This window comes from Microtus oregoni, unplaced genomic scaffold (genome assembly GCF_018167655.1).
Source record: "Microtus oregoni isolate MIOR12 unplaced genomic scaffold, Mior012 000002F_ref0000024, whole genome shotgun sequence".
NCBI lineage: Eukaryota > Metazoa > Chordata > Mammalia > Rodentia > Cricetidae > Microtus > Microtus oregoni.
The window spans coordinates 38,301,900-38,325,160 of NW_024543061.1; the positions used below are offsets into that span (position 1 = coordinate 38,301,900).

The 23,261-nt window shown below is 43.5% G+C and overlaps 1 protein-coding gene across 1 annotated transcript; it reads right to left on the reverse strand.

Moving 5' to 3' along the window:
* Nucleotides 1-349: 349 nt before the first annotated feature.
* Nucleotides 350-18,494, reverse strand: Lmod3 (leiomodin 3). Its single transcript, XM_041642801.1, has 3 exons — nucleotides 18,072-18,494; nucleotides 13,346-14,713; nucleotides 350-700 (listed from the first exon to the last, which is right to left on the reverse strand). Exons 1-3 carry the CDS (start codon nucleotides 18,363-18,365, stop codon nucleotides 674-676), a joined length of 1,689 nt encoding a protein of 562 aa, XP_041498735.1. The 5' UTR covers nucleotides 18,366-18,494; the 3' UTR covers nucleotides 350-673.
* Nucleotides 18,495-23,261: the final 4,767 nt, after the last annotated feature.

Here is a 23,261-nt window from a genome sequence, read left to right on the forward strand (position 1 = left end):
TATCTTGGCCTCTCGTGATCAGTGTGACCAGCTGCCTCAGGCTCCTGCCGCCGGGTCTTCCCCTCCATGATGGACTACACCCTCAAACCATGAACCAAGTGAGCCCTTCCTTCCTTGAGTTGCTTTGGTCTCGTATTTGGTTAGAGCAGCAAGACATGCAACAGTACGGTGAGACCTGAGGTTCCACTGGCTCTCCGGAGAACTAGCAAAGGGTCCTTTATTCCGAAGCTGCAGAAGGCCCAGGCATTCACTTCCCTCATGACACTCACGAAGTTTGCAACATGGTTTATTCCCTTTAAGATGCCATGCAGTGTATGACAACAGAGAGGATGGAAGGAGAAGGGTGGGAGTGGGAGTGTAACCAACCATTACAGCACTTCTGTCAGATTTATTGTTTCCCAGAAGAAAGCAATAGTAAAGTGAGAGTTTACCAAAAATGTTAACTTCAGCCTCTAGGAGCATCACTCTGCACTTTTCACCCAACTCAGTCAAATGGGAAGAACTGGAGCGTGTTGCCAGCGAACATAGATACTCTGTGTCCTTCCCCTGGAGTCTTATCAGGACCCAAACAAACCCCTAGCCTGGATGGAACCATGTTTCCAGTTCTGCCTCGTACGCTTAGTGAAACAGCCTCCAGCTCAGATTTTGTTCTTCTAGATGATACTGCGGCTTCTTACGCCAGTTCCTTAGGCAGCTGTACCTGTGGTTTAAGCATTTGAAGAAGAGAAAATGAATCCTGGAAATTTTCAAGTTTTACAGCAAAAATTATAAAACTTATGTGTCTTTGTGGATGTAGAAGATGTTAGAAATGATGGCAGCAAAACTCTCCAAAATCATGGTAAAGGTAAACCAACCAAAGCCATTATTATTGGGCATTAACCGATGCCAAGGCTTGTTCTAAGATCTGTGCTTCAGCCTGTGCTGAAGCAGAACACAGGAAGGACAGGAGCTCAGAGCCTGGTACCAGCATTTCCTAGCTGGTTGCTTGGTACTGAGCACCATTTTCCTCAGCTGTAAAATGACAGGAAGAATTCCCAGTCCATGGTGGAAATGATCAAGTTACATAATGGGGGTGAGTGATAAACGTGGACACTTACTTTCCAAAACATTAGCTCACTGTGTCCTACACCAGCCTTGCAAGAAGGAGAAGGGCCCTGAGGAGACGGTGACTTCCCCGAGGTCACACAGCTCGCACTGCTGAAAAGATAGCTGCGGAGAAAAGCTCTTGCAGAGGACTAGAATTCATTTCCTAGCACCCATGTCAGGCAGCGCACAACCGCCTGTAACTCCCGCTCCAGAAGATCTGATGCCCTCTTTTGCCTCTGCAGGCATGAACACACACAAACATATGCACAACTAATATGTATTCATATAATTAAAAACTCGTGTGTGTGTGTGTGTGTGTGTGTGTGTTCTAGGGGCTGAGGATATAGATTCATTACTAAAGTCCTTGTGTGGCAAACAATTTAGATCTCTACAAACCAAAATCCAAGTATGATGGCACCTACTCATTGTCACAGCATTGGAGAGGTAGGCAATGATCTCAGGGGCTCCCGACCAGTTTACACACACACACACACACACACACACACACACACACACACACACACACACGTCTATCCTTCTTGAAGCACATTTCTACTATAATATACAATAAAATTTTAAAATAAAACATATTTCTCAAGAAACCAAAAAAGTAACACAATAAAAAGTGTATTTTGGTAAACTTCACCAGGAAAAAAAAACTGCAAAAGCCACACATCAGTCCAACTCTAAAAATCTATATCCAGTTTCTGTTGCATAGCAACAGCTTAAAGTTCTTAAAGGGTCTTAAGTGGTCTTCTGTCTTAGCAGGCGACTTGTCCATCATGTGTGCATTTTTCCCAAAGATGCTGATGGCATTAAGAAAACGCTTGGAATCTGTTAACAGCTGAGCATGTTTCCTTTCCCTGCCATGTGCATCTGTCAGTGTGATTAGACCTCGTGGTGTCTGCTGTGTCTCCTCTTGCAGTTAGTTCTTTGTCCACGTTCTCTGGAGAGGAATGTCTCACAGTGCCCTGCCCTCCACAAGGGACACTGGATATCCCCTTCAGGCTAAGGGGAGTCCCCATGTGCCTCTGACCCTCTTCCCATCTGGTATCAGACTTCAAGAGGAAGGGTGTGGCCTGTGTCTGGGTTGGCCCTACCCATGGAAAACAACAATTAAGAGAAATGAGCAAAAAAATAAATACAAGGAATGCTTTAAATAATTTGTAAGCTGCAGCAAAGAGCTTAAATGGTGTGATTTTTGTGTATGCTTGTACACACATGTATTTTAAATAATATTTAAAAATAGCAAAATGTGGGGCTATAGCATGTTACTCAAGCAGAAGAAAAAGTTCTGTTCCTAGCACCCACAGGGTGGCTCATAGCCATCAGGAACTCCAGTCCTGGGGATCTGATGCCCTCTAATGCCCTCTGATGCCCTCTCTTCTGATCTCTGCAGGTAATGGGCACACACAGGGTGCACATACAAACAGGCAGGAAAAACATGCACACATATAAAATAAAAATAAGTAAATCTAAAAAGAAATAAAAGCAAAATGGAGCATTGGGCCACCAGAGGAAACAGACCCGTAATACCACGTTCCAAATAGGACCAAGCTGGCAGCTCAGACTACAGGACAAAGGGTTGAGTCACTGGATAATCATTAACTGCTTGGAAAAGAATAATAAATAATACATCTTGCATCATGCTTATTTTGGAAATTTTAACCCTTTAATTCATCCACTGCATCAAACATTTCGTGAGAAACATGGGCCTATTAAAGTTGCAAGGAAAGACGAAGACATACGAAGTAGCGATTAGAGATGCCAATAGCAAAGCAAGTAGAAACCATCAAGGAAAAGATGGCCAGATTTGATGCCACAAAAGATCAAATTTGAGCTGGGTGTGGCAGCAAACACCTGTAATATCAGGACTTTAAAGATGGAGGAAGTAGGAATATGAGTTCAAGACCAGCCTGGACAACTTAAGATTCTGTCCCAAAACCACAACAACAGCAGCAATGAATTTTAATTAAAGGTTAAAATATCAAAATCACAAGCAGGAGAAAAATCAATCCTGTTATTATTAGGGCTCCTTTCTGCTTAAGTTGTTAGTATAGTTATTTTTAAGTGTATTTGGAACAATTGAGCACATGTAGCTCTATACAGAATAATTGTACGTGTACATACATGTGGGTGTGTGCACACACACAGACCGGAAGATGTGGTAGAATTGTAAGATTTGTTTCTGTGTTAGTTATTAAGATATTTATCTTGAATCCAGTTGGATTCAATCCAACACCTGTGCTTATCCAAATTAGAGAGAAGAAGATATGCACATATGCATTAAGGAACTTGAGAGATGTACTCTGTGTCCAGAAGAACCCTTACCCTGAAGCAGATCGTGATAGATATATAAAAGGATTTACATTAAAAGGTAGTACATGGGATGGGTACTTCTGTTGGCTTGATTTTGTGTCTAGGAACCAGTATTTGATATGAGACTTGGAAACTGAATAGTTTTCACTGGGTAGAAGAAAAGATCATCTGAGGTTATAGTGTCCCATGGATGCTGTAAAGTTGTGGTCCCTGAAATACGTTCCCTCAAATAAGCAGCATCAGCATCACTAGGGAGCTGGTCAGAAGAGGGCATCCCCCGTCTAAAACCTACTAAGCCAGAGACTCCAGAGAAGAACCCAGAAATGTAAATCAAATCTGGAGAAACCACTACATAGATTTTTTTAAAAAACTGTATGCAGACATCTTTTTCCTGTGAATACTGGGGAGGCTTTGGCCCTTGTCCCCTCTGCTGATCTCATTAATTTTTCAAGGAAGTAAAAAGGCTGTCGGAGGTGAGTCAAAGATTTTTGAACAAGCGTGTGTGAGAGGCCAATACACCAAAGGTCACTGTACAAGAAGCAACATGGCAAGGCCTGCACAGAGAAGCCTGGACTGAGAACAGCCTGAGGAAGACATTTAGAAAACCCTTGATTATCCAAAGGGGAGGGACAGTCAGGGGGCTGGCCTTCTGAAACTGACACAGAAGAGAAGGTGGGGGAAGGGAGTTCATAAGAGGACAGATGTGGTGGTAATTTTGTTTGTGATCTAACAAATACAGTTAGCCTGAAGATCAGAGTGTGGAGCTAAGCCAATAGTTAGCCAAAGAGGCCAGGCAGAGGTGGCTCACACCTTTAATCCCAGCACTGGAGAGGCAGAGGCAGATGAATCTCTATGAGTTCAAGGCCACCATAGGCTAACTGAGATTGATCCTCGAGTCTAAAAGAGAAACTGAGCCAGGCGGTGGTGGCTCACACCTTTAATCCCAGTATTTGGGAGTTATACACCTTTAATCCCAGCACTATCAAGGTGGAGACAGAAAGAGATATGGCTGGGCAGAGAGAGGAATATAAGGGGGGAGGAGACAGGAGCTCAGGGCATTCAGTCTGAGGATTCATAGAGACAGGATCACCCTTTTGCTCTCAGGTAGAGGTAAGAATTAGCGACTGGCTGTTCTGCTTCTCTGATCTTTCACTTTTCACTCCTGATAGATGATTCTGGATTATTATTATTGTTATTAAGACCAATTAGAATTCATGTTATAGACAGAAATCAGAGAACCTGGAGAAAAAGAAGATTTTACAGACGAAGCCAAGTGTGGGCGGGGACAGAGACGAATGCTCATATCTGTCATCTTAAACTCTGCAACTGCTCGTGTGAGCCAGGGCTGCATATGATGCCATCTAGCTGGAGGGGAAGCTTGGCAACGCTATTCCGTTGCCGACTCGGCTGGGAACAGTCTAGACGTGCAGGTGAGCCCAGAGTGAAGAGGGAGTGGTACAGTCGCCTTGTTAGCAGAAGAGCTTGGCTTTGCTCTGCAGGTGCTCGGCTCCAGTGAATTAAGGAGTTGCCGAGAATGGGAATCTTATCTCAGTGAAAGGCACTAAGGTTTCTCTGGAATGGTAGGTGGTAAAAGAATCACAAAAATTTTAAGATAGATTGATGCCATAAAGTTGTGGTCACTTTGTGTGCATTTGTGTGTGGGGGGGAGGGGGTTGGGTTGGACTGTCTTTGTGTTGGCATCAGAGTGACTGACAGTTATCAACCTGCAGGGAAGTGAGTTGGTTGTTATCTAAGGAATGCACTTTCATGGCCAAGACATTAAAAATGAGTGCAAACTGAAAACTTCTTCAGAAACAATAAATGTAAATGAAGCAAGGCGGTCGGGAGGCAGCGAGTATGGGAGAAAAACTGGAGAAGCTATTTCTCATCCTCACAGAAGCCACAATGCAGAAGGAGCTGGTTGGAGAGCATTTGTCTAGCATGTGCAAAGTTCTGAGTTCAAGTCAGGCAGTGGTGGTGTACACCTTTAATCCAGGCACTCTGTGAATTCAGGCCAGCCTGGTCTACAGAGCAAGTTACAGGACAGCCAAAGCTACACAGAGAAACCCTGACTCAAAAAACCAAAAAAGAAAAAAAAAATCATTGAGTCCAATTCCCAGTAAAACGCACACACACACACACACACACACACACACACACTCTCTCTCACACATGTGCAAAGACACACACACACCATTTTTGCCATGCACATGCAGGCCTTGAATGGCTGGGTCTAATATTTCAGTGGTGTCAAAAATGTGCATGTTTTCTGTGACATTTAGAACTTACAAAATAGAGCCTAGTCCAACTAAAGCAGGTCTAAAGTCTGGTTTATAGCTACCAGTTTTCAAGATGTGACCAAGAGAGGAGAGTTCTGTTAAACTGTTTTGTATAGGCTATTTCTTATAGCATGTAACATTTCAGCAACATATATATGTTTTCCTTTATTTTTTTGCTGTTGACTCCATTCAGGAATCCTAGGCTAGGAGCATGTGGTACTGAGAGAATAAGCATTAAACTTATAAAAAAATTAATGAAACGGGCTAATTTTTAAAGATATGTTCAATAATACATAAAAATAATATAGCTAGCCAGGCAGTGGTAGTGAATGCCTTTAATCCCACTACTTGGAAGGCAGCGGCAGGAGGACCACTGTGCGTTTAAGACCCACCTAAGCATGTTTTAAAGTTTTCCAAGAAGAAATGATTTTCAGGTGTGTTTCTGAACAATCAATACTCTAATTTTTAGGAGTTGTCTTTGTTAGGTTTCTATTGCTGTGATAAATATCATGGCCAAAAGCTACTTGGGGAAGAAAGGTCTCTTTCACTTTACAACTTTTGATGACATCACAGAGAGAAACCCAGGGCAGGAGCTGATGCAGAGGCCATGGAAAGAGTGCTGCTTACTGGCTTGCTCCCCACAACTGTTCAGTCTGCTTTGTTTTGTACAACCCAGGACCACCTGCTTAGGGGTGGCATCTCCCACAGCGGGGCTGGGACCTCCCACATCAATGTGATCTTTAGGAAACTGCTTCTCAGGCTTGCCCACAGTCCAGTCTGCAGGTAGCATTTTTACAGTTGAGGGTCCCTTTTCTCAAAGGACTGTAGCTTGTGCCATGTTGAGAAACAAACAACAAACAAAACCAGGACAGGGACATTAGTTTAAAAAAAAAAAAACCCAGAAGATACCAAAATTTTGCACTAATTCAACAAAACCTTTTCATTTCTCCTTTATAAAATGAACCTGGTTAGGTCTCGCTTGACTGACATACATACCTTTGCGCTGGCAGTCCTAACATCACCACTGCTAGTGTTTCTGGCATTTCACTGAGTCTAAGATGTAGCTTGGTGGTGCTGCTCTTCCTCAGGTGTGAGGAAGCACCTTGCAGCTGAAGGTGTTCGCAGCAGCTGGTCACAGGCAAGGCAAGCATATGCTGCCATTACCGCTAACGAGCCCCATGCCTTGGGCTCGCTCGCTCGTGTGCAGCGGCATTGCTGTTTAAATAATGATGGCAAATGGGGAGCAGGTGATGGGTGGGGGTAAGACGTCTTTGTGCTCGGTTTGAGCATCTGTCAATCTAAGATTATCTCAAAGGAGAAGCTAAAAAAAATTAAAGCACTTTGAAAAGATTGCTCTATGATCTGGCTTTAAAGCAGACATTCATCCTGTGGAGAGAAGACACAGAACAGAGCAGCGGGAGCAAATGCAGAATATGGCATTTAAGGTGGTTAGTAGGAAAAAAAAGCTTCATGATAGAGAGACATGCCAGCTCCTGGCAGCAGCTGTATCTCCTCCAAAGAAGATGGAAAGGCCCAGAAGAACCTCCACTTGGAGCTTGCTTTAAATGTGGCAATGCCAGTCACTGGGCAAAAACAAACAAACAAACAAACAAACAAACAAAAAAAAAAACCCTGCCTTTCACCTTCAACTGCTGCCAATATCCTGTCCAGACTGTGAACAATCAGGATACTGGGGAATCGATTGCCCCTCTTTTCACAGACAAGGTCCCTGCCCCCAAGTTCCTACTCTACAGGAAAGTCTGTCTGACCTTCTGGGCCTGGCAGCCGAAGACTGAGGCTGCCCTGAGACCTCTGCCCCCAACAACCACAGAGGACCCTGGGGTAGCTGTCTAGGTTGCCAGTAAGTCTGTCATTTTTAGTAGATTTGGAAGCTTCCTGGTCTGCACTTTGCTTTCCCGGGTGGAATTTATCCATCTCAGGCCTCTGATGGTATTTGATGTCTAGGCTAATGCTGGCTTTGTCAGTTTACAGTAGCAGCCAAGGCGTCTGCTGCCTTCCCAGTTCTCTTTGTGCGGAAAATTCAGGCCACAGGCCTCACTCTCCTAGAGTTACTACTAGGTCTAGACACAGTTTCCTTTGCTACCAGACTCAGAAAAGAGATAAAGGCAGAGAACAGGTATCAACGTAACTTTTTACTATTCCTTTATTCAAAGGAACTCACTTTACAATGACTGCTCTCAGCAATCTACTACCCACGTCTCCTGGTAAATGATTAGCTAGAAAAGAAGTGTAAAGCTTATGTGAAGATTTCAAAACTTAAGTTGTGAGGATCTAGGAATATGTTTTAGGGTCTAAGGTGCTGTAAGGTATAGATACAAATTATATAGCTCTGGGATTGTGAAAGCTGAGATTGTGATAAGGAAATAATTTAAGGTGTGTAAATGCAAGTTACAAAGGTCTGAGGGTGAAAACTTAAGTCATGATAAACAAGAGATTTAAGGTGTATTAAAAACTGGAACATAGCCAGGCAGTTGTGGCATATGCCCTTACTCAGGAGGAAGAGACTGGCATCTCTGTGGATTTGAAGCCAGCCTGGTCTACAGAGAAACCCTGTCTCAAAGAAAAAAAGAAAGAAAAAAAAGAAAAAAGAATCATGTTTCAGATTTATTTCTCTCACTTTTTTCCAAAAGTTCATAGTCTTAACATTAGTCAATGGAATTCTTATAATCTACTAATATAGCTCTGTCACAAATTTAAGATTTTAAATTCCCTTTGATTGTTTTCCACAAGACTTAAAAATGCTTCTCATTGTGCTGGAAACACCTGTCTAATCTGTATACATCCAGTCTTCTGGATAGAGGAAAGAGTGTTAATGCTTTTAACCGGAATCATTGTTGGGTCCCCTATGACTCAAAGGCGTGAGTCTATTGCCTTTTCTGCAATATGGGTTTCAGTACAGATTACAAACAGCGGGAGTGCTAATGTGTCTAAACTTAGCTCTTTCTGTGAACTCAAAACATTCTTGGAAGTTGCAGGAAGACAACTTGGGTCTACCTAGAACAGTTCATCAAATGGATTCCAGATAAGTACTGTCAATCAACAGTCTAAGTTTCCCACCTACTGCCTGTTCCTGAGGGTGGGATCTCCCCACCTTTTCCTGTTCTTGGGACTCCCCTCTCTCAATTACCAGGACTTAAGTTTCCCCCTAAACTTCTTAACATTATCTTCTGCTCTGCCAGCATCATGCCAGGTCCCCTCAAAATCTGCATCCCGGACAGCCTGAAAATGGCTACCTCCAAATGCTTCCAACCTCACAGACTACTTCAAGTATGCCTGCACCTTCCTAGCACTGGAGGTGGTCCCACAGAGTGTGGACAATGAGCAAAACAGCCAGCTGTCCCAGGTCTTGGCCAGCATCCTAGCTTTCTCAGGTTCCCTCAAAATGCCCGTGTCCCCAGACAACAAGAAAGAGTCTAGAGAACATGGCACCCCATTTCCAACTCACCTTTTTTCTCACCTTGTTTTAAAATAACAAACAAAAGAAAAGAACCTTAGTTTCCAACTCAGCAGCAGCTTGCCTTTGCCACCAAAGCAGTTACGTCACCTGTCGCCAGGTGTCTTTCCATCAGCAGCTTTGCAATATGTGTACCTCTTAAAAGTGTCCCCCAGGCACAGCCTGCTCTCTTGCCTCTTCTCTTCCTCTTGTTTCTTCCCCGTCTGTCTGTCTGTCTGCCTGCCTGCCTGCCTCTCTCATATCCCCACTCTGACATGGCCTTTCTTTCACTCTCCCCCTCCCCCAACAAACCTCTTGCACTAACTCTGTTGCTCATGGAGTGTTTGCTTAGAGGATTACCTTGGCAGGGCTCACCAAAAGGTACCCAGCTCACCTTTATTTTTCATCCTTACAAGTGGACATTTACAAGTAAAGCACATCCATCAGTGGAGCCTGTGTTTTCACATTGTCCTCACGGAGTTTTTTATGGGACTAAATAGAAGACGTCATGGGACATCTTCTAGATAGCCACTGCAGTCCACGCCAGCAACTGAAGGAACCATCAGCAACCAGAAGGTACAAAGCCAGTTCAAAGCGGAGGCAATAAGCAAGGCTACAACTTAAAAATGATTTTTCTGCTTAGCTTATTTTTAAGAAGAAGGACATTAGGGAGCCAGCTTGGAGTGGAAGTGCTTACTGTGCAAGCATGAGGACCTGAATTCAGATCCCCAGGACCTGCAGAAAATGATGGGTGTGGTGGGTACATTACCTGTAGCCCCAGTGCCGGGGTAGGGGCAGAAAGAGGCAAATCTCAGGGGCTCATTGGTCAGACAGTCTAGCTAAAATATCAAACTCCACATTCAGTGAGGTGGATCTCAAAAAAAAAAAATGAGGTTGAGAGCTTGGAGAGTTGGCTCAATGGTTAAGAACACAGGCTGCTCTTTCTGAAGACCCAGGTTCAGTTCCCAAAATGAGGTTGAGAGCTTGGAGAGTTGGCTCAATGGTTAAGAACACAGGCTGCTCTTTCAGAAGACCCAGGTTCAGTTCCCAGCACCCACATCAGGTGGGTCACAACTATCTCTAACTTCAGTTACAGGGGATCAGGTGCCCTTTTCTGACCTTTAAGGGCATCAGGCTTTGAGTGGTGCACAGATAATACATATAGGCAAAACATTCATACACATAAAATAAAAATAAATAAAAAGGTAGAAAGCAATCAAGAAAGACACCTGCTGTTAACTTCTGGCCTACACATGAGCGTGAATAGGAAAGATAACCTGTACACACACACACACACACACACACACACACACACACAAAGACCAAGCACATTTAAAACAGATAGTGTTATAGAACAGATGAGCACCTTCCCATTTCGTAGGGTGATTATTCTTACAGTTATCGGCATGAATTTATTTTCATGTCCTTTGCTCGATAATTTAACCCTAAAGCTGATATGTCCTCTACCCTGAAAAGCTACTTGGTAAGCTCCACAAGGTCCAGCCTGTACCCCATGTGTTCACTGGAACCCCCCTGTCTCTTCCTGCACAACTGACCGATACTGCAGTGATGCCAGTGACTGGATGGAAAGGGATCGTCTCAATGGAGCAGCTGTTCCTTCCAGAGTCTGGAGGTTTGATCAGGTGGTCACCTGAACTCCTCTCCCTTCAACATGGATTTTTAAACTCTTGCTCCTTTTAGTCTGTTATTTTCTGGCTGTATAGCACCAAGACAGCTTGAATATTGTCCACCCATGACTTCAAAGGGACAGTTTTCCCAGACAGCACCCTCACCTCCCCCAGTGGAGGTCTGGTTCTCCCTTGCGTCCTGCCCAAAGGCAGGCAGAGGACCTCTGTCTGACCTTACATGACTTCTAGCATTCTCTCCTGACCCCTGCTCCAAGACCAATCCCCTCTCCAAATCACTGATGAAAAGCATCTTTGATGCAGAAAATGGGACAACGACAATGCAGTTCTAGGAGACAGGAACTCAAGACATCCCTATACACACATGTGAATGATAACAGTTACCTTAAGATTAGAAAGCTCTCTGTAAGGCAAAGGACATGGTCAGCAAGACAAAACGACAGCCTACAGAATGCGAAAAAGATCTTCACCAATCGCACCTCAGACAGAGGTCTGATCTCCAAAATATACAAAGAACTCAAGAAATTGGTCATCAAAAAAACAAATAATCCAATAAAAAAATGGAGTACAGACCTAAACAGAGAACTCTCAACAGAGAAATCTAAAATGGCTGAAAGGCTCTTAAGAAAATGTTCAATATCATTAGTCATCAGAGAAATGCAAATCAAAACAACTCTGAGAGTCCATCTTACACCAAGAATGGCCAAGATCAAAAGCACTGATGACAACTTATGCTGGAGAGGTTGTGGGGTAAAGGGAACACTTCTGCATTGCTGGTAGGAATGCAAACCGGTACAACCACTCTGGATATCAGTATGGCGATTTCTCAGAAAATTAGGAAACAACCTTCCTCAAGATCCAGCAATACCACTTTTGGGTATATAGCCAAAGGATGCTCAATTGTACCACAAGGACATGTGCTCAACTATGTTTGTCATAGCCAGAACCTGGAAACAACCTAAATGCCCCTCAACCAAAGAATGGATAAGGAAAATGTGGTATATTTACACAATGGAGTACTATACAGCAAAAAAACAAAAGAAAACAAAAATAACATCTTGAAATTTGCAGGCAAATGGATGGAGCTAAGAAACATCATTTTGAGTGAGGTAACCCAGACCTAGAAAGATAATTATCCTATGTACTCACTCATAAATGTTTTTTAAACATAAACCAAAGAAAACCAGCCTACAAATCACAATCCCAGAGAACCTAGACAAAATGAGGACTGTAAGAGAAGCATACATGGATCTAATCTACATGGAAAGTAGAAAAAGACAAGATCTCCTGAGTAAATTGGGAGCATGGGGGGGACCTTGGGAGAGGGTTTAAGGGGAGGGGAGAGGCAAGGAGGGGAGCAGAGAAAAATGTAGAGCTCGACAAAAATCTATCTATGTATATCTATCTATCTATCTGTCTGTCTGTCTGTCTGTCTATCTATCTTCTATCTACACACACACACACACACACACACACACACACACACAGCTTTAATTAGAAAGCTCAGTAAAGCTGAAAAAGAAAAACCCCAGACTCACATGCTTTCTGCATCTGGAAGAAGTGGGGATCTCTATAATGGAACAATGTATCAACTATGGTTGTCAATACAATCTCTTAGCTCAATTATAGGCAGTATTTTTTTAATGACAGCCAAGCATCAATCAATATGGCCTATGGACATCAACCCTAATGACAAAAAAAATATCATTTATGCAACCTAAGCTCGGGGAATAAAGCCAGGTCTACTAGTCAGCTTTATCACAGACTTCTATAGAGACTCCATGGATATTAAAACTGAAATCATAGCGAGCTATTTTGAACCCATTGGCTCATGAAGACGGCAACCTGTGGTTTCCCATTTGTCTGGCTGCCTAAAAAGCAAACAGAAACGTAGCTGCAGGTGACCTAGCTTTGCCTACTGATTCCCTGGAGTCTTTATCCCAGTTACTTACAAATGGGGCTTAGCTGGGATTTTCCTCATTTGTTCCTTCAAGAAGGCTCCTGGGGTCTCTAATTCTCAGCTCCCTGTGCCTAGAATGGTCTGATTTTTACATATGCATATCAAGGATTCAAAATAGCATATAAATAAAAGCTTAACACCTCAAGATGAGTTTTAACATCAGTGCCATCACTTCCCGGTGGTATCTGCTAGACATGTTATTAACTCCCCGAAGCATCAGTGTCCCCTGCACAGGATGGGGGTGAGTATCTGTGCCAACCTTCTAGAATTTGGATGATTACATCCGTGACTCAGATAGCTTATACAGGTGCTCAACAAACCTTAGCTGCAAGCATTATCATCACAGGGTATATCCGGGTCTGCCCTTGAGAGTAAGCCGTAATTTAACTCTATTGGGGCTGCGCTTCTGCTTACCAACAATCAGGATCCGGCTGTGTTAAACTAGCAGGCCTGGGGATATAGCTCCTCTGGTATCTCTTGCCTAGCATGGGTTCAATCCCCAGGGCTACATAAGTCAGCCATGGTGGGTGACACCCTCAGCTACCTAGAGGGTTCAAATGAGTCTGAGCTAGGAGGGTAACTGGGAAATAGCCCTACTTACCGGTTTTAGGTAGGCGACATTGCTATGTCGGATGTCATTCAAGAGCTGGTCTCTGGGAGTGATTTCCACCAGCGGGGGTGGCCTATTTCTCGGCACCGGCTTGAGCGTTTTGATGACATCTTTGAGGTTGGTTTTCTCCTGTGCTTCTCCTGCTTCCGGCGGCATTCGAGATTTGCGCTGAATTCTCTTCAGCTTCACCACCTTAAAGGAGTCAGGGTCGGTCTTGCCCTGCGAAGGTTGGGGTGGGTTCTTCATCATTTCGTTTCTTCCACCAAAGGCGACTTCCTGAGCAGTGAGAGGTCGTCCGGATGAAGGCTGGAAGAACTCCTGCATTCTGGGATCGGGCATGGGTCCCCCCAACCTCTCCCACATCCCAGGGGGCAGCCCCAACCCATTCTCCAGCATAGCTATCAGCTTTCTCTGCTCTCTAAGTTGCTGCTGTTGCTGCTCCTCTTGTCTTTTCTGCCTCCGTTTATCCTGGTTCCTGGTAAGCAGATTTGTTACCACCATCCTGGGACCCGGAAGCTCGAAATGGTAGCCCATCTTCAGCAGGGTGTTGTTGGCCTTCAAAAGCCTTGAGATTTCCATTTCGGCGTGGTGGCCCAGCATGTGCCTCTGGTTGTGAAAACGAAGTTCGGTTAGAGTCTCATTAAACTGGAGGCACCTCATGATGGCCACGATGCCCTTCCCTGTGATGAAGTTGGACTCTATATTAAGCGTGGTGATGCTCCTGTTTTCACGCAGCATGTTGGCCAAGGCGAATGCTACACTCTCGTCTGCACCAACGTTGGCCAAACTAAAGCTTTTGATGTGTTTATTCTTCTTCATTGCATTGACAAAGTCCAGTAACATTTCCTTAGGGATATTCTCGATGTTGTTCAGGTTGAGCTCCTTCATGTCAGGGTCGTTCTGTCTTACTCGTCTCAAGCTTCCGTCCAGGTCTGTCTGGTTCCCTGAAGGTCTTGCACTTACCTTCAGAAAACTGGTGTCTAGAGCTAATTTCTTTGGGTCTAATTTGGCTATTTTCTTCTCGGTTTTTTCTTTGGTCTCTGCTCTGTCTTTTTGCTCTTCCAGTGTTTTCGTAGCCAGCTGCTGGCAGGTGCTGGGACTGTTTTGGATTTGTTCCTGTGCTTCATTTTTTTCTTTTTTGACTTTTTCATCTTCATCTTCATCCTCTTCATCTTCCTCATCATCCTCCTCATCTTCCTCACCATCCTCTTCATCTTCTTCACCATCTTCTGTTTCTTGTATATTGTTGCTCCCGTTGGAGCCCCTTTTATTTGCAACTATTTCACTGTTGAGCTTTTCTTTTAAAAATTGGGGCATAGTTTTAATGCCTCTTACTTCACGCTGGTTTTGAGTGCTTTCCTAAAAGATATGTATATGACAGTTAGAATACATAGGGCTCAGCAGTTAAGAGTATTTGCTGCTCTTCCAGAGGACCCAAGTTTGCTCCCCTAAACTTATCTGTGTCTGGTTACTTACAGCTGCTTGTAACTTCAGCTCTTGAGATTTTACGCCCTCTTCTGGTCTCGTCAGGCACTGTATGCAAAAACACTGACACTAATTTCACACAAACATGCTCCTCAAAAGTGTGGGTGGACACAGACAATTAAAAATGAAAACAAATCTTCAAAACACATTTTTAGCCAGGCTGTGGTAGTACATGTCTTTTATGCCAGCATTTGGGAGGCAGAGGCAGGAGGGTTTCTGTGTGTTTGAGACTTGCCTGGTCTACAGAGCTAATTCCAGAGCAGCCAAGGTTACACAAAGAGACCCTATCAGAAATCCTGTCTCAAAACAAAACAAAATAAGAACATTTCTAGGGCTGGGGAGATGATTCGGTGGATAACATACTTGCTACACAAACCTGACTATCTAAGGACCTGAGTTCAAATCCCCAGCATCCACATAAAGTAAGATGAAAGACGGGAGATAAGAGACATGAGAATCTCCGGAGGCACATGGGCCAGCTGGTCTGGCGTAGGCAGTGGTAAGTAGAGACCCTGGACTTAAACAAGGTGAATGCTGAGGACTGGCACCTGAGGTTGTTTCCCCACCCCCGCACACATATATACATAAAAGATTTTGTAAAAACTTAAATGGTATGGTAGCACACACTTTTAATCTCAACACTCAGAAGGCAGAGGCAGTCAGATCTCTGGGTTCTGGGCCAGCCTGGTCCAGATAGTGAGTTCCTGACTAGCCAAGCCTACATAGAGAGACCTTATCTCAAAAACAAACCAAACAAAAACTTAAATGAAAAACATTGTAAATGAAAATCTCAAGTTAACAAACCTTGTGTATAATACTATTCCATTTATATATACACAAAATGTATATATGCTTATGAAAAAAATTTCTGGAATTATTACCAAATTCCTGTTTTTTGTTTGCTTGTTTTTTTTTTCTGAGTCAGAAAGGTGACACTTGGTACAACTGAAGAAGAAGGGTCTGTTGGTTTCCCAGTGTTAGTGCTATATGGTCTTATGTTTTAAGTTTGCCTTGTCTTTCTGATACAGAAGACCCTCTAATAAGCAAATACAACTAAATAGGGATGGACTTTTGTAGACACACAGGTGGGGCTGTGCTTATCTCCTTCCAGACATACTCGTCTCTGAGGTTCTTTGGGAATTGATTCTTGGAACACCACAATTTATGGGTACACATGCACACACGTGTGTGTGTGTGTGTGCGCGTGTGCATGTGTTATGAGAAATATACGTACAAATATAGGTATAGACAAACATACACATATATATCCTATACACCCCTCTTCCCATGCAAGCAGTATTTTACATTGTCTCTAGACCACCTAATACCTCCTACGCCAATAATGTAAACAGGGATACTGTATTGTTGAAAAAAATGAAAAGAAAAAAAAATCTATATATAAATATCCAGTCCACATGGCAAAACAAAACAGCAAACAAACAAAAAACTTTTTTTTAGTGTTTTCAGTTCACAATTATTTGAATTCAAGGATACAGTCCCTGAGGATACACAAAGCCAAGTGCATTAATAAGACCTAGTTAATTTTGTTTTCAGAGTCTTTATTTTTAAAATATGGTGTTAAATCATATTTGGGAACTTGATGATACAAATTGTAAAGTCTGTGTGTCAACGTGTTTATGTGTTGTTGAGCGGGAGGGTTCGCAGTCAGCAGTGCTGTGTTCAGAAGTAATTTCCCTATACCCTACAGTTAAGTAGCTTTCCTAAAGTATCCACTGCTTTCGTCGACTCGCACTTTGCATTTCCTGAGATTATGCCGGGAAAGGGGAGTAGTCTGATCAGCTAGAGTGTGTTTTTAAAACCTTGGTTTGGATCCTGGCTCTGAGGAAAACACCATCATTTTCTAGTCTCGCTAGTCTCTGAAGCAAACCACCTTGAAGGAAGAGCCAGTCTTAAAACGGAACAGGGTTAGGGCCAGATTTACAGCTCTTTGCTGTGTCTGGGAGGGGAAGCGGTAGTCTTTCAGGTCAGTGTTTACTAGATTTTCGTGCATCGGTGATTACACTTTGGATCCACCTGTGTTGTTTTGCCAAGTGTAACTCTAAAAGCTTGGAGAAGTCTGGCACTCAGTAGTCTGAGCAAGAACTTAATGATGATGATGCATTGCAAGAGCTGACTTAACTTCCTCCTCAAACCTGCACCATCACATTCCCCCTCTGTCCCAGCAGGGGGAGCCCAATCACCAAGCTGTTTAATGTACACCAGGGAAGAAACAAAGACCCTGGTCCCGCCGCGCTCCTAAAATGGGTATTCAGGAGCGATTGTCCTGGAACCCACGGACCTGCTGTCTCGAAAAACCAAAAAAAAAAAAAAAAAAGAAGAAGTCTGCAAATGACACGGTAAGCTCTAGCCTGACCAAGCCAGATATTTACGTCCTGGAGTTCAGATTGTGTTTATGTCCGCTACTCCCTTCCATCACACCTGCGTGACAACAGGGTGATAAGATTCACCTGTATCTAGCAGGCGGGGCTGAAGAAACTGTACTTGGGAAATTTGTCTTCTTTTTTTCTCAGTCATTTTTAAGTGCAACGTTAAAATTTGTGCTTCAGAGCTGTCATGATGGTTCAGCAGGTAAAGGCACCCGCCACAACTAATAACAAAATGTAATTAACAACATTAATTGTGCTTTACATGTAATTAGTTTGTAGAGATCATGTCTCAAGAAAGAACTCTCTTGAAAACTGCTGTTAGCCATCTATTTCCAGGTGTCATGTTTGATGCCCAGTGCACAGAGTGCCCACATTCTCAGTTGTGGGTTTGGTTTAGTGTACATGGCCAGATTTCCTCAGAACTGGGGAGTCTTTGACATTATATGTAAAATATTGTATGTGAAGAAGTAGGATGGAGATGGGAGGGAAGGGGGACAGAAGTTTTGATGAGATTCTCAAAGGGAGAAGCCAAAAAGTCAGAACAGCTTCTTCTGAGTTGTGAGTTAAAGCATTATGTATCATGGCCACAGCCCACGGACTCCACATAGAGATCCTATTGTCACTGTTGGAAGAGACACTGACGTGAAGCCATCACCTTTCCCCCTTGCAATTATACCATTGTTCAGAAAGTTACAGCCGGGATAGGATTAATATTATGATTTAATTTAGATGTGGCCAAATCCAAAACAACCACATACTGTGCTCTTGAGAAATCACAATTGCAAAACAGACCCTGCCAGCCCAGACCCAGCAGCCCTTTGTGTCCCACATAGATCCCTGGTTACCTCAGACTGCACAAAACTGACAGGAACGCGTTCATCTTCCACCATGCGTCTAGATGCCTTTTGCAGATACATGTAATCGACGAGAGACTTATGGTCAAAGTTTCCTGTAGGCGCTTTGTTGGTCTGATCTTTTTGGATCATCCCCACAGGAAGGTGGGGGTCAGGGGCCATGACTTCCATCTCCGACTGCAGCTCCTTCAGCTCTTCGGGGGACAGGTTGGCCAAGAGCTCATCCTCGTTAAGCTCCTCACTGAGGGCGTCTTCTTGGTCTGAATTTCTGCTGTGCTCCGACATCCTTTACTTTCGCTATTTGTTTCTAGATCACCAGAAAAGAAGAAATCATCTAAGATGATTAAAAAAAAAATAATCAGTACGTGTCAGTATCTTCCAGTCAACCAATAACCCAGGTCAGCCCACCCTTGAGGTCGGTTCTCCCTCAATGGTGTTTGTTGGGCTGTTGGGAGTAACTACGGCTTAGCTCATGTGGGATCTATATTAAGCAAGGTTTTCTGGGCAGAGTCAAGTTGTGGAGCTACTACACGACTCCCTTTTCGGCAACTTGAGTCAGCCGTACAAATCCACCTGACATTTCCGAACAGCTGCCGGACGGGAGGAGCCAGTCCACAGAATCTGTGCAGGGGGAAACCGCATTCTTTTCTAATGCCCTCCCCATGGCAGGGTCCAACTCCGTGCAGCCCACACCTACATGCTCTCGGGCTTCAGGGGGAGCCTGCTGCTGTTTATCTAATCAGATCACAACACATCAGAATGGAAATCCAGCCAGCAAATGCAGTTTCTCCTGGTATAAAAAAAGGTCCCTTGAAGGTGGAAGGTGAGCTCCAGAGCTTCACCTCTTCTCCTCAGTAGGCTCTGAAAGCTGCAGCCCTGAAGAAAAGAAGAGCTCAGTTCTTGCTCTGGTATTCACCCCTGTGTAAGCGAAACTGTGCGAGCTGCCCTTATCTGCATCTAGATCCTGTGACCTGACAGATGGGGATAACAGGCCCCTGAATTTCCATGTAAGGCAGGGGCTGAGCATTTTAAGCCATTTATGTCCTTGGTAAGCATCCATCAAAGCTAAATAAATTAAGATGAATCTGCAGAGAATATTTTTTAATCAGACCATTAAAGTACTGGGGGGGAGGAACTGTGAAAATATTTTTTTTGTAAATGAGAGCAATAGTTTTTTTTTTCAAATTACAAATATACGTTTATGTTACAGAGCTAGAGAGAAAATGAATTTTTCACCTGATTTCCTTGTTGAGAGCAACTGCAGCGAATATTCTGGCTTAGTTCAGTCATTTCTTTAGAAATAGGGACTCCATGCTACTGTATCACCTTTATGGTATTTTTGGCAGTTTGGACATGAAAGACAGGGATTTGGCCATGGAAGTCAGCAATCTTCCCTGGCTGTATCCTAGCCCTGTGTCCTTTGGTTTATTGTTTGTTTCTGATCTAAAGTAGCTTTAGAACTTACTACGTGGGATGGCTGTCCTTGAACTTGCAGCTGTCTCCTGGCCTCCAGCACCCAAGTGTCCTGATTACAGGCATTCATCACCCCCAGTCTGCTCTCTGTGTTTTCTAGTTGATAAAATCAGATTACTTTTGAGGTGGTTATATATTCTAGAACCACATAATTTTTAAGATCTCCCTGTCAGGAACTACAGTTGACAAATTTCATAGTTCGTGTAACCCACCCTTAATTGTTACATATATAAACTCTTTTCGTTTCTCTTTTTTCCCTTTGAGACAGGGTTTCTCTGTAGCTTTGGAGCCTGTCCTAGAACTAGCTCTTGTAGACCAGGCTGGCCTCGAACTCACAGAGATCCGCCTGCCTCTGCCTCCTGAGTGCTGGGATTACAGGCGTGCGCCACCACCGCCTGGCATGTTTTCATTTCTTACAAGTACAAACAGGTCTTCAACAAACATCTTACTAGCTCCATATTTGTATATGTCCAAGTTTATTTGCTTAGGGTAATTGGATAAATTCTAAGAAATCAAACCGCAGGATCAAACAATATGGAGAAGCTAAATAATTTTCATGTGAATGCCTAAGTGATCCCCTTAGTGTTTTTGCAATATTTTTATGGCATGGGTAAATTATATACATATGTTACTATTTCTCATATGTGTGTGTACATACATACATACATACATACATGTGTGTTTATGTATACAATACACATATTCCTCCATGCTCCAGAGTTCTACATCCAGAGTTAACAAATCAATAAACAAAGCATTTAAAAATAATTGCCTCTGAACATGTATGTGCTTTTCCCCCGAGTAATTATTGTCAAACAGCACAATCTGTCATATTTCAGGGACAGCCACAGAAACAGTTAATAAAAAACAAAACAAGGTTTTAAAAAAACAGAACATTTAAAAAACTCTTCCACGAGAGAAATCGTTATATTAACAGCCATGAACAAAAGAGGCTTTAAAAATTTTGACAGTTGTACAGAAAGCAGCCAAGAGCCTGTATAGGACTGGCTTTGAAATGTAAATAAGAAATCCTCCCTAGAAAAATGATCTGAATTCTTCCAGATTCTCATTGATGAATGCCACTTGTTCCTACATGTCCAAACGCCTCCGATGATCAAGCTGATTGAGGATTGCTGCAAGGAGCCCTGATTTCTCTGACATCATCTTCCAGGGGCAGGAAGTGGGTAAATCTCTGCCAGCTGCTTCCCCGGGCTGCTAGGAGACGGTTTTGTGGGTCTAATTAGCCTTCTTTGACCCTCGGCCGTGTTCGCTCTTCATGATGTCTTTACTGTGGCCACCTCTGCAGCTTCCCACATCAGCACGAGGGCCGAAGCAAGTAACTACCTGTAGGGATGTCACCTGCGTGACCCAACAGATCAACTGACTCTGGATCAGGTCTAGTGGAAGGAATGGAACCAGCTCCCTCCTAGAAGCTCCTGAATCTGCATTCTGAAAGTTGGGTCTTAGGATCCATGCCTTTTTGAACATTCTCTGGTGATTCTAACGTGTAAATCCAGAACATTCCAAGATTTTACCTGCCTCCAAGACTTTGCACATGCGGTGCCCACTGCTTTTCTCTCAGACTTTAATACTAACCAGAAATGTCGGACACTACCCTGGGCGTGACAGGCCAGGCTCGAATGTCAAGGTGTGTGCTGAGGGCCTGCTTTGCGCCCTGTACGAAGTTAGGTACCTAGGAATGTGGGCGTGATCAAGACAGAGAAAGTCATGTTCCGGTAACCATCATTTCTGGTTTCAGCAAATGCTAAGGAAGATGGATGCCGTACATTAGAGAACAGCGCTGGAGAATGACTCCGCCCAGGAGGGAAGTCCGAGAGGCGAGCACGAGCGCGCAGACCCGTGAGAGCAGCGGGAATGGTATGCGCACCGTTTTTCTGGCAAGTAAAATCTTGGAATGTTCCAGGTCCTAGAATCTAGAAAGTTACCACAGCCTCACATGACTGACAATTTAGGTACGGAGAATTTGGGGGCAGGGAGGAAGACAGGGCCAGGCAAGATCGTTGACTGACAGATTCCCCATCACATGAGTATGTGACTGTGTGTGTGTGGCCGGGTGGGGGGAGGCTTGTAGCTTGGAAGAGTCCCCTGTTACTCTCCTGCTCAAGCTCCCATAGTGACTTCTGTAGTCCCAGGATCTTTCACGATCTGGACCCTGCTGCTTTATTCCTGTGTGATATCAATTAATCCCGGCAACACACTATCTGATCCAATGCCAGCCAACTTGAGAATTCTAGGATTGGCAGAGCCCTTTGCTGTGTCATAGTTTGGAGCTCCTGCCCCACCCCTCCACCCCCAGGCCTTCTGGGTGGAGCAACCTCTATTTATTTATTTATTTATTTATTTATTTATGTCTTCATCTTTTATTGACGTCATCTCTTTCCCAAATGCATTTCTCTCACACCCTTGTCTAGAACTGGGCACCTGCCCCACAGAGCTGTCTTTGCCCGTCACTGGTCCATCCTGTCCCTAATTGGCAGCCCTATTGTCTACCTACCCACAGGATAGGAATGAAAGGAGGCCAACACATTGTGAATCTTTCTGTTGCTGGTTGCTTGTACTCTTTACTCTTTGGGAGGGACCTGCCATCCACTTCCCAGAATAATACACGGAGGCTTATTCTTTCTTAATGTCTAGCCTTAGCTTGACTAATTTCTAGTCAGCTTTTCTTAACAATTATCCTGTCTTCCTTTTGCCTCTGGGTTTTTCTATTTCTCTGTTCTATATACCTTTCTTTACTTCTTACTCCATGATGTGCTGTGTAGCTGAGTGGCTGACCCCTGGTATCCTCCTCTCTTTCTTTTCTCACTCTGTCAATCTTCTCTTCCCAAATTCTCTTCCTATCTATTTTCTCTGTCTGCCAGTTCCTCCTGCCTAGTTATTGGCCATTCAGCTCTTTCTTAGACCAACCAGGTGTTTTAGACAGGCAAAGTAACACAGCTTTACAGAGTTAAACAAATGTAACATAAAAAATGCATTATATCTTTGCATCATTAAACAAATGTTCCACAGCATAAACAGATGTAACACATCTTTAACTAATATTCCATAGCATCTTTCTGTGATTTTTTTTCCTAACTCAATTATGCAATTCCCAAGTATAAACTATACACGACAACATAGGGTCTCTCAATGTCAAAACGTTACACACATACACACACACACACACACACACACACACACACACACACACAGAGCATACTTTGTAAGACATTTGGGAAAAACCTAAATGACACAATGCACAGTAACTTATGAACATTGGTCATTAGGTGTGCCCAGTATCTAACAAATACTGTTCAAAAGTGGAAATAGGAAGGCTTCCCATGTTATTCTCTCTAAAACACGTATGTAATACATGCACAAAGATGTATGAGTCTTAGTCACATATAAGAAGTGCAGACGGTCAGAGAATGCCACGCATCTTTCTTGGGTCTGTTTACTTATTTAACTTTTTCATTCTGCACTGATCCTGGCTGTGAGGATGGCGAATAAACCATCTCTTGCTTCAGTTACATCCCCTGGTTAAAAATGGACTCAACTTTCGAATGGCTTCCAAGCAGTAGTAAATAAATCAGTTCTAGCCTATTTGTGGCATGTTATTCCCTTGTGCAATTCTGTTTGGATCTCCAAGGCTCTGCCCACTGGCTACACGTTCCCTGAAGAGTTCATCAGTGTCACACAAGTGCCTGG